General features: G+C 45.8%; 1 protein-coding gene across 1 annotated transcript in view; it reads right to left on the reverse strand.

Moving 5' to 3' along the window:
- Positions 1–1,699: 1,699 nt before the first annotated feature.
- ctnnd2b (catenin (cadherin-associated protein), delta 2b) overlaps positions 1,700–11,909 on the reverse strand; it is a 78,415-nt gene continuing 68,205 nt past the window's right edge. Inside the window, exons 14-23 of the mRNA XM_048249489.1 lie at positions 10,358–10,475; positions 9,247–9,432; positions 8,404–8,598; positions 7,735–7,885; positions 6,349–6,583; positions 5,538–5,622; positions 4,917–5,043; positions 2,562–2,603; positions 2,084–2,160; positions 1,700–1,945 (exon numbers count right to left, since the gene is read on the reverse strand). Coding sequence (XP_048105446.1) covers positions 1,700–1,945; positions 2,084–2,160; positions 2,562–2,603; positions 4,917–5,043; positions 5,538–5,622; positions 6,349–6,583; positions 7,735–7,885; positions 8,404–8,598; positions 9,247–9,432; positions 10,358–10,475 — 1,462 coding nt within the window. The remainder of the gene's footprint in view (positions 1,946–2,083; positions 2,161–2,561; positions 2,604–4,916; positions 5,044–5,537; positions 5,623–6,348; positions 6,584–7,734; positions 7,886–8,403; positions 8,599–9,246; positions 9,433–10,357; positions 10,476–11,909) is intronic.

An 11,909-nucleotide genomic window follows, 5' to 3' on the forward strand; every position in this document is an offset into this window, starting at 1 on the left:
TGGCCTCCTTTGCTAGACATGGCAACAACATGACAACAAGAGGTCAACACCTTAGTGTGTCATTTTTGGAATAGAAATGAGTGTGAACAAAATCCTACATGTTTTTTTACAAGGCTTTTTTTCATTATGTTGTTGCGTTATGTGACATCCACATCTGCACATAAAAAGTATATATATATATTTATTTATATAATATATATAATATTCATACTCTATTGACAGTTTATTCTACGATGAACTTTAGGAACCACTGACCTCTGTGGGGGAAATGTGGATTTTTCTCAAACTTGAACTATTTTACAACACAGGGTTGTCTAAATTGTACATCTTTGCAGGGATCTCAACTTTCAAAGCCCCTTTCCCACCCCAACCCCACATAAATTCCAGGATTTAGTGACTTTAAAACACACTTTAAAAAAAAAAAAAAAGGAGAAACGAAGCGTAATCAAACTCAACACATTTACAAACTGGCATCATTTAAACCAATGATGTGTTGCTGGATAGAAACCTCAACACCATTTTCTACGGTAGCCCCTGGCTCAGGGATATTCATGTTTGGCACATTTGTACAAAATTGGATGTAAGCACAGCTCACTAGTTTGCTAGTTATGAACAGCTGGGTACTCTTCATGAAGTTGACCAGGGCAGGTTTAACCCCCCCCCCCACGGCTACACAATGTAGGGAAAATATTGTAGATAATGAGAGGAAAGAAATTTGTTTGTGCAAGTAAACTGGTTTCAGGCAGTGTAGCACCATACAGGTGATGATGCTGTGTGATTGAGAGTGTTAAGAGTGCAGCTGTGTGTGTGTGTGTGTGTGTGTGTGTGTGTGTGTGTGTGTGTGTGTGTGTGTGTGCTGATATAAGAGTTAACCACCACAACTGACACAAACGACATGGCTGAGTCCTCACATGTGGCGGACCAAGGTTACTGCTCATATGAATTAGAGTTTCCACTCTTGTGTTGCCAGAAGTCAAAAACTAAACATAAAAAATGATGCACGTATGCCATGACATAAGAGACACAGTAAACGTTGTGTAATGTACACAATGCACTTGCATCTCAAAGAAATGAACATCAGACAACTTAACATTGTAAAAGAGAAAAGTTCAAAAGAAGTTTAGAAACACAAAAATAATATTCAAAAAAGATATAAAGGCTAGAGGAGTCTCTGTAGAGGCATGAAACGCAAGTCGAAGCAAACCAAAAGAAATCTGGTAAGAAAGGTGTGACAATGTATCTTCCTCAGTGTCACCTTATGTTTCTCCACTTGTGCTTGACGTTCGCATCCCCAGTAGTATGCCACATATGTACAGTAGACACATTTCCTCTTCAGACGTTCCAGACTCTCTACTGTCCCCATCCCATCACAAATGTCCCAACAGACCATCCATTTAAAAACACATTCCGTTTCCTTCTTATGCAACCCCAATGATGTTCATAGTATTCATGTGTGGAACCCTCCCCCCCCCCCATCTCTCTTCCTGTCTCTCCCCTTCCAGCATTCCACCCGTGTGGTGACATGGAGGAGCACTTGGTGGAGCAGGCTTGGACCAGACGGAGTCTGCTGCAAAAAAAATGTCTCTTGTGGTGGTCATGCACATGCGGAGGCTTCATGTCACCGTGTCCCGACTGGCCCTTCCGCCCCTTCCTCCCTCCTCCAGAACCCCTTACCCCTTACCCCCCGTCCCCCCCCCCGCTACACCCAGGAGTCTGGTGAGGCCGGGTAGTGACTGGTCTCGTAGTTGAGTTCGCTGTAGGGGCGAGACGCCGAGTAGAAGTCCACGTAGTTGCCGGTGGATTTGAGTCCGAGGGTCATGGTGCCGTCGGCGTTGGGCTGGGGACGCTGAAGCACCTGGTCCTCGTAAAAGCCCTCCTCGTAGTTGGCGCCGGGCGGCGTCTGGAACGGAGGGTAGGCGTCCGGCAGGTTGGCCTGCACCGGCACCTACAGGGAACAGCACTCGGCTTAGCGTCGGTGACCAGGGTCTGCAGCTTTTACTGCCACTATTTCACCATTCACTCTTTACCGTACAAAATGCTACTGGTAGCACACAGATGAGCATAGGCCTGCTCTGTAGCTTACCTGGTTGTGTTTCAAGTCATCTCCAGGAGACACATACGCCCCGCGGTACAGTGTTGATGTTCCACTGGATATCTGAGCTGCATTGTGGGAAGGAGAGCACATAAAGCTGAATGTTTGATCCTGGTTGTCAGATGCAGATACCGGCAATATCAATACTGTGTTCATTGTGCCCAAAAGGTTCCTAATCCACTCTGGTCTACAGATTACCGACATGACAAAATCATATGTTAGATGTTTTTCATATACACCTAAATTATAACAGCCTGCTACAAAAGGCAGGTTGCATCATCATCATCATCATCGTCAGCACCATTGTCGTCATCCAGAGTAACGCAGATCATCTGAGTGTAAAGCTCATGTACTGTAGAGGCCGTTTCTGGTTGTAGTAGATTTTCTATTTGCTGTGGGCTACAGCAGTATCATCATGATTCACATTCATTTCAGAATTCAGGAGTAACAGCAGCTTTCTTCCTCTTACCTGCCATGGCATCTTTCCTGGAGGTGTGCTCGCCCTTGTTGTATGTGTGTGTGTGTGTGTGTGTGTGTGTGTGTGTATGTGTGTGTGTGTGTGTGTGTATGTGTGTGTGTGTGTGTATGTGTGTGTGTGTGTATGTGTGTGTGTGTGTGTGTGTGTGTGTATGTGTGTGTGTGTGTATGTGTGTGTGTGTGTATGTGTGTGTGTGTGTATGTGTGTGTGTGTGTGTATGTGTGTGTGTGTGTGTATGTGTGTGTGTGTGTGTATGTGTGTGTGTGTGTGTGTATGTGTGTGTGTGTGTGTATGTGTGTGTGTGTGTGTATGTGTGTGTGTGTGTATGTGTGTGTGTGTGTGTATGTGTGTGTGTGTGTATGTGTGTGTGTGTGTATGTGTGTGTGTGTGTATGTGTGTGTGTGTGTATGTGTGTGTGTGTGTATGTGTGTGTGTGTGTGTGTGTGTATGTGTGTGTGTGTGTATGTGTGTGTGTGTGTGTATGTGTGTGTGTGTGTATGTGTGTGTGTGTGTGTATGTGTGTGTGTGTGTAAACACAAACAGACTCTTCTTGCCCTGTGCTTGGCCAACACAACGGCTTACATTTCACCAAACACACCAGACTTTATACAGTGGTGTGCATACTGTACGTTTACACCGCCATGTTGACTAAAGAGAGGAATAAAAAATCATCTTTTGGAAATTGATCTTAATGCCTTCATTAAAAAATAGGACAAAATCCAACCTTTAAGGACACCAATTTTCTTTGTGAATGAATAATGTATCCTAAATAAATAAATGTTCTTCCTTAAAATACCCCTTCCATGTTAAATTCCTATAGAGGCAGGCAGATTTTTATTTTTAAAGGCCAGCTATTTCGTGGATCCAGGATACTATGCATCCTGAAGTTTCCTTTGAATTAAAATAGCCTGACATCATCACATACCCTTCACCACATACCTAGAGATTGGCATGCTTTTATTTCAGTTAGCCTAAAAGCTGGTTTGATTTGCATTGAGAGATGATCTTATGGAAAGTACCCCATGCCAATCTCTAGGCATGGTGACCAAAGGGCACTGGCTTGCCTGTTGGTTAATCCCTTGGTAAACCAACGCATCCGTTTCTAAGGCCCTATTCTTCCCTGCCATGGCATCTTTCCTGGAGGTATGCTCACCCTTGTTTCTGAATGGAAATGCTTTCAAAAGAGCTCAAAACAGTGGCATCAGCTTTGACTTTCCTGATTTGTGCCATGGGGACCTGGCTGGCTCAGAGGTGTGTTTATGTGGTGGGTATGATGCCATGTCAACACAGAGAAGGGTTATGTTGTACTCATGATCACGTGGGAGCTGGCTCTGCCACACATGGTGTCATGTCAGTCTCTGCCCAGTGAAGAGGCTCTAACATCTGATATGAGAGTGCCAAGCGATCAATTTACCAGTGTGTCTGCCCTGTCAAACACAGCGCAGGACTAGCAATGTGTGAACTCTGTGTGTGTGTGTGTGTGTGTGTGTGTGTGTGTGTGGGTGGGTGCGCATGCACACTCGCACGTCGTGTGCACGTGTGTGTGTGTTGTGTGTGTGTGTGTGTGTGTGTGTGTGTGTGTGTGTGTGTGTGTGTGTGTGTGTGTGTGTGTGTGCATGTAATCACCTGATGCTATGGATAATGCCAGAGCATTAAGTGAGAGACGATTTTAATTACAATGTCGGCACCAAAAGACATGCCAAACAGGTATCTTATTTGAGGCAGGGTTTAATCAAAGCAATGTCACTGGGAACACAAGTTGTTATTAAGGTGCATGGCAGGGCCTCTTTAGCGGGTGCATCCAACCTGTGAACACATTAGAGCTAATTGGGTGTGACAAGGTCTCCCTTATGAAGCTCAGGATGGAAGCAGCATGGTGCCTACAAGCGGGCTCTTGATCAGCATGATGGTGTGACGTGGCTTTTATGGAGATGTTTTGTCTCCTTGATTGACTTCGAACTACTTTGAGAAACTCAGGGGTCCAAACTTTCTGCATTTTCTACCTCTGGAAAAAAATAAATAAAGAAAGAAAATCCAAGTCCTATGTGCTTGCGACAGCTCCATCATGGCTGAAATCCTTCCTCTAAGGGATGCTGGCCAGCCTGACAGCTGCAGAGTAACTGACCATTGAGACTGACTTTCACATGGGCTTTCTCTGGGCTGCTGACAGAGGAAATAAGGTTCTCAAACGGCTGAACTCTCAGCGCGCTGCCAAACTGGATTTCTCAATCTCGGGCCCTATGATACTGAGGGGCCTCACTGAGCATGTCCAGCCTGTAACTCTAAAGCGGTCACTTCAAATGTGGAGGCAGCGCTGTGGAAATTACAACAGGAAATAGGACTGACCGGATCGATTGTTGGGGGACGTCCTGACGGGAGAGATGGAGGGGGTCCGGGAGGAGGAGTAAGGCCGTTGTCTGTCCCTCTCTATCGTGGAGGAGGAGCCCACAAAGTGATACTGAGAATATCCGTCCTGCAAAAGAGGTAAAGGCAACTCACATGAAACTTGCATCCATTATTTACCACCTAGGAATTTCAGTTGTAAGTTGTTGTTCTCGACTGTTGTAGAAAGAAATGGCTGATTTTTAATGCAATATCTACATTGACATTATCAGCAACCATCCAATGTTTCAAAAATTCTGTTTACTAATCTGATATAATTTTAAAAGGCTAACTGAGAAAACATTGGAGAACCCTTTTGCAATTTTGTAAGCACATAATGTATCTGAAAACTGCTCCCCTGATCAAAATAACAATGCAACTGATCTCAGCTGGTATTCTGTCTATAATGGAGTGGAATGGACAATTCTAAAGTGTCTCTAAACTTTTGACTGGTAATGTATAAATATTATTATTATTTTTCCCCCATCATTGTCATTGTTTATTTTCAATATCTTAACAGAACAGTACAAAAAAATAGCAGAAAAGTAGCACAAACTAGAACATTTCCACACAAGTGATGGATACCTTTTTGTAGAGGCTTCGTAAGTCCCTGTATTGCCACATACTGTTAAGGACTTGTGAGGCTGCTTTCACCACCTTAGGAGAGTGTCTGTGGGGGAGACAGACACAGTTGAGCTGGAGCCCACGCACCACATGTATTGACCCAATTCTGTTTTATTACAATAGAATGGCTCCACAGAAACCACTCTCTGCTACATAAATTCACATAAAGAACTGCAAAACATATTTCGAAGTACATTAAAGAGAAGTACTACAATAACAGAACAGTCTATGATTTAATTTTGGTTTTGAAAGGCTGTTGATATATCAGCTCAACAGGCAATCACATTGCACTCCTCCCTTCTATGAAGCTACAGTATATGTGTTGATTACGGGCAGCATCTTTCATAGCACTTATCTATTCATTTGTTCAACCAGGATTCAGTTTTGCATTTTGCACTTATCAAACTGTGCACTTATCATACAACTTGTAATTGTGGCTACAAATATGCTTCTAGGGTGGTTACATCCACATGAAAAACAACTTTGAATCTGAAAGGTAGCTGCTGTTCAGCTAACCCCCAAATAAATACATCAATTAAATGGCATAAATTACAGTTCTGAGCCCATTGCCTGAGGCATTGCGAGGTCCACAGCCATAGGGGAATCAATTAGCAGAGAACAGTCCTGATTGGCTCTTTAAACCCATGCTGAACCACACAGGGGTCCACAGGGTTCCTCTGTCAGGAGAATAGAACGTGAGAACCGGCAGAGTGGGGGAGCACAGATAGACGCTCCAGTGGGCCCCATGCCCAACCATGCGGCCAGTACGTACTTGTCGCCTTTGCTGCGAGCGATACCGATGAGCTTCTCGATGCCGCCGGCATCCCGTAAGGCCTTGGTGTTCTCCATGTTCTTGGTGATGACCTCGTGCAGGGCGCAGCAGATGGCCGTGATGGTGTCGTCCGACATGGTCTTCCCCGCCAGGCTGCTGGCCGGGGCTCCACCACTGCTGTTGTTGTTGTTGCCTCCCGGCAGACGGTGGACCAGGTCCCGCATGGCGTACTTACCTATGGAGACGGGGGCGGGGGTTGGAAAGAAAGAGCTGGATGAGGTCCTGACACAAACACTTTTCCAAATGAAACTAGTGTAACTGGCATACCAATCAACCCATGAATGTCAGTCCTTTAAAAGGAAAGTAAAAGCCTTCATGCCAACATCTTTTCAGTACGATAAGAAAACCTATTGGAATGGAAATGTGTAAAACTCAGCCCTTTCATGGCCTATAAAGCACTCCAGTGAAGAGCGAGAGGCTAATAAACAGAGTAATGAGGAAGCGCCTGTCTGATGGGCCTCCCTGGACCTCATCACAAACACAGCAGCAGCCATGACACACTTGTCTCTACGGCACGACTACCACCTGAGCAGCAATACACAACACCAGCATCCCTTCCTGAGTCTCCCTCACTATAGTGCTGACCAACACAGTGGCCGCTGGAGAGCCTAACACTAACGCTTGTCAAGCCTGGAGGAGAGGAAAAGAAAGACAAAGTGTGAGTAATTCAATGGGCTGAAATGCTCATGCATGCATCCTTTATCAATTATTAAGGCTTGGGATCCCTATTTCTGTGCTGACATTTGTGTGACCAGCGCGTGCTATCCACTGTGGGCATGCGGGGCCTTTTCAAAGATGCTGTGCTCGCTAGCGCAGGGCCAAAGGCGGATGCAGCTACTGCTTGCACAGAAATGTCAGGCCCCCAGATATGTCCACAAAGCACACAAATGTTTTCAACTCCACAGCTCAAACAGTAGGTCTACAGTATATGTGTGCATGGTTTTGGATAAGAATGCTAAAACAGATCGAGGGCAGGGCTAATTTCATGTCCATGGCAAACATGCGGTGAAATCAGGTGAATTGTATTTTATTGTTGAGGACATTTCTTAATATATTTTTTATCTCTCAGAAACACACATCTTTTTCAGTAGGGAACAGAGGGCAACTAGGAATATGAACCAGCAGATTAATATTCAGAGACCCTTGGGACAATGTTCACTGAGGACTTAACATTTTCATATTTTCCAATCCAATTTATATAAAGTTTTTAAAAAGAGAAAAGTAGGATCATGGTGAAAAGAGAGAGGCGAATGCCTCTGTTAATCTTACCACACCCAATGGGCTGACCAGGAGGTACGTGACTGACGCGTAAAAAAGCCAACCTACCGATGAGCTCTTTGTTCCTCACGTCCAGGGCCATGTTGCGCAGGGCAGTGGCCACGGCGCACACCACACGGTCATTATCTATCCTCAGCAGCTCCACCAAGATTGGCAGGCCTTTCTCCTTACGCACGGCTGCCCGAATATATACAGACCACTGGGAGAGAGAGAGAGAGAGAGAGAGAGAGAGAGAGAGAGTGGGAAGGAGAGCTGTCAAGAATGTTGCTCCTCCATCAGTGCAGATGTCATCTTTGGTCTGCATGCTATGCTTTGCTTGTCTATTCACCAAAATTGGTTCAGTATGCAGGGTGGCTAGGAGTGTGAGGGTGGGAGGGAGTGGGAATTCAGTCGTGAGGAATGGGATGTGCTTTTCACAAAACTCTAGCTGTAAATTTCATTATTGTTAAATAGTATACCTAGTGTTGATGTTAGCTATATCATAATCTTTCTAATCTTTCAAAATGGTACAAGAAATGCACTATACACAACTCCACCACTTTTGCTACAAAGCACATTCCACATAAATTAAGAAAAACAAACAAACAAACAAATAGGTTTTGAAATCCATGCCAATCAGGGTCAGAGTCAGGGTCAGACACATGACATATCAACACATGACAGCCGTTCAAAGCGCTTAGTTTAGGTCCGTCCGTTGGTCTGGTTGGGGTTACTCACTGGTTTGGGAGCGGGGCCTACCTTCCAGCTGCCAGCTGCCAGGTTCTGTAGAGCCCCGGCGGCGCCCTCTAGAGTGTCGGGGTTGGAGCACTCGGACAGGAGCGTGAGGTAGGGCTTCACAATGGACGGGTGCCACAGCATCTGCAGCCCTTTGGGTGGGTCGCTGGAGTCGGGGAACGGCCCCACGCCATCCCACTATAGACAGCCAGGGGACAGGAGAGGAGAGTGTGTCTGCGTCAACGTTTGAGCTTAAGACATCAGCTGCTTTGTGAATACATAGGGCAGATATTTACAACAGGAGAACTAAGAGCAATGCAATCCCAGAGGTGCACACAATTATGCATATCTGCACTGAATGTATTTCTCCCCCACAGTACCGTAATGTTCAGTTTTAAAGGAGATGCAATCCAGCAAACACTCTGGGCTTCTGCCTCACCAGATGTGCATTTGCATGTTTAAAGAGGGAACTACAGAGAGCACATTTTGGTTAGTTATGTGCCATAATACCACATAATTCAGACCTTTTTACCTCATTAAAACCAATACAAGTGTGCAACAAACATGGCATCTCCCCTTTTCAAAGAAAACCTAATGAAATCAGCAAGAAGCTAATTATCCACAGGCTTAGAACAGGCATCAGCCCCTCATCCAGCGCCTAGGCCATTCACACAGACGCTAATTGCAGACAGCTGCACACAACTCCAAAAAGGGGAGAGATAAAACGAGAGAGAAAAGGAGAGAGAGAAAAGGAGAGAGAGAAAAGGAGAGAGAAATCAAATGTGTCAGACAGACAGAGAGAAGGAGGAGGAGGAGGAGGAGGAGGAGGAGATCCGAACTGCAGACCTGGTCGTGGCCCTTCTTTTTCTTCTTCTTCTTGCCCCAGCAGCCGGAACTCTCTCCGTCCTTGCCGCTGGCCTCGCCGCACAGCACGCCGTCCAGCTCCTCCGAGCCCAGCTGCTGACCCTGGGACGTCTCCACCGCCAGCCGGTAGGACAGGTTCCTCAGGATGCACACGCAGTTCTCTATAGTCTGGCCAGGAGAAGGAGGGCAGGAGAGAGGGAGGGGGGTGGAGAGAGAGAGGGGAGAGAGAGGGGGTTGGGAAGAAAGATAGAGAGAGAGTGAGAGAGGAAGGGGGAGCGAGAGACAGAGAGAGAGGCAGGGAGAGAGAAAGAAAGAAAGAGAAGCAGGGAGAGAGAAAGAGAGAGGGGTGGGGGAAAGAGAGGCAGAGAGAAAGTGAGAGAGAGAGAGAGAGGGAGAGAGAGAGAGAGAGAGAGAGAGAGAGAGAGAGGGATTAGAGGTACAGTGATGTCAGGAGTGGAGTGGGGCGTGTGACATAGGGAAAAAAGAAGAGAGAGAATGAGGTGTAAACAGAACAACACTCTGGTCTAGTGGGCATTAAGGACAAACAACACTGTGTCCTCTAAAAGCCAGCCTTTCTCCCAACTCTCTGGATCTCTCAAAAACTTCTGTCACACCAAAATATGTCAAAATATTTTTTTTTTTCCAGAAGGAAATTTAGCCTCTTTTTCCCGATATGACGGAATCTGTGTTCTTATGGCTCTTGTTAGATTGGTCGTCTGGACAGAGTCCAGCGGATTGGCGAGGAGCTGATCCCATTGTGATGAGCAGCAAGGCGGAGCAAAACAAAGAGGGCGGCTTTAATCTTGTAAACGCTTTCTGGGAGATTAAACTCTGACTGTCTTTTCCTAACTGCTTCTCACAACGCATTATGCACACAAGACAAAGACCCTTGGAAATAAATCGTAGCAGCTCAGTTCAAGAGTCTTGCCGTATACTGTACTGCGTATTCATACAGTATGTACGTGTATGTGACCTCAATTGAAGGAACGTTTCGTGTCCATCCAAGCTGGTTAGTTAAAGCTCTAATGGGTGCGATGCTGCTCTAGGCGTGTTGCTTAATGTGATGTGGGATAAGAAAGGTGCGCGCTCCAACCTTGCTGTCGATCTCGCTGCTGCCCAGGGCCGTCTGGATGACGTAGAGGAGCGCGTCGGTCAGACCCTCGCACTCACGCATCCTTCTACGCGCCTCCTCGCCGGCCGAGCTCACGTTCCTGGGAAAACAACACATCATCACGGGTCACACACATGGCACATGGCACGGGTCACACACATGGCACAACTACCACACCTCTGACAACAACACTGACAATTTCACAGCACGGTTATTTCTGCTTTCTTTCTCTGTTGCATGTCACAATATTACAATCACTTCTAACAACATAAGCACATTACTACTAGACCATTACATATCACTACATGACATATCATTACATGAGACCATGTTCCAGCACCATCACATTGTTCTTCTGCCTGTGTGTGTCCATATCTAACTGCACTGGTGTATAATCTGCACTATGTCACATCCCAGACTGAGGAACTAAGGCATCATTTATCACATCATCACACATTCACATGATGTGCCAAAAACCACCGCAACATTTCTGTCAGTTTGTGCCAGACCAACCAAACCTACTCATATCAAACTTAAATCTGTCAGCTAATTACCCATACAATCTAAAGATCATTACATTATGCATACCATTCATAATATTCATTTGAATGGATGAAGTCAGATTTTGCAACTGACCCCAACCTGGACCAGGACTGGACTTTATCATGAAAAAAATAATACTTTTAATACCTCAAAAACACATTTTTCTCAGTATATGCAACACCAAATGTTGACACTGTTTTGTTTGTGGTTGGTGGGTAGAAGGTCTATCTGAGTATTTGCAGAATACATGTAGGTATCGACATGTCTAATTGGAGGATTAGGCTCCTGTTGCAACTGTCCCCACTCTCCCCTCCTCTGCTCTAATATCATCTCCTGAAGCTCCCTAGTGAGCATGCGGTGCTCCAGTGGAGATTCTCCTTCTTTCTGGTGAAGGCATAAACAGCTGGTGCATGTAATCAGGAGGTGTCTGCATGTGTTCACTAAAATAAGCCCAATCTGAGCAGCCTGTGGGCGCTGCTAAAACCATCCTTGTCATCAAGAGGTGTGAAGAGGGGAGATTACCGCTGTGGTTGAGCTGCACTCTGCACCGTTCACCTTGCAAACACTCCCTGAGGTGCTTGAATTAACATCACTTAACATTGCACTGTCTACAGCACAATAGCACGCTAATTAACAAATCCTCTATGGAGAACCATGCCCATGCCCCTTCATACAAATATTAAATAAAACAAAGTGTCCATTTGCACTCGGATGTGCAAGAATGCATGTGCAGGTTTACCAGTGACCGCAAAGAAGCATGAGATTCTCAAGACTCGAGATTTCAGAAATTCTACAACAATCTTTGGGACATGGTATAGTGTGTGCCAGTGGCTGCTCAGCATGTGACCTCCCCCTGTGACTAGCTTAGCCAATCAGGAGCAGGAGTGAGTGTGTGCGCCGATGAATAATCCCCTAGTCTGCTGGGACCATGGGGCTGCCTGCAGCCAGGGCTGGTGAGGTTCAGGAGAGCCTGATCTTACCAGCCCTCCTC

This window comes from Alosa alosa, chromosome 1 (assembly GCF_017589495.1).
Source record: "Alosa alosa isolate M-15738 ecotype Scorff River chromosome 1, AALO_Geno_1.1, whole genome shotgun sequence".
Classification (NCBI taxonomy): domain Eukaryota; kingdom Metazoa; phylum Chordata; class Actinopteri; order Clupeiformes; family Clupeidae; genus Alosa; species Alosa alosa.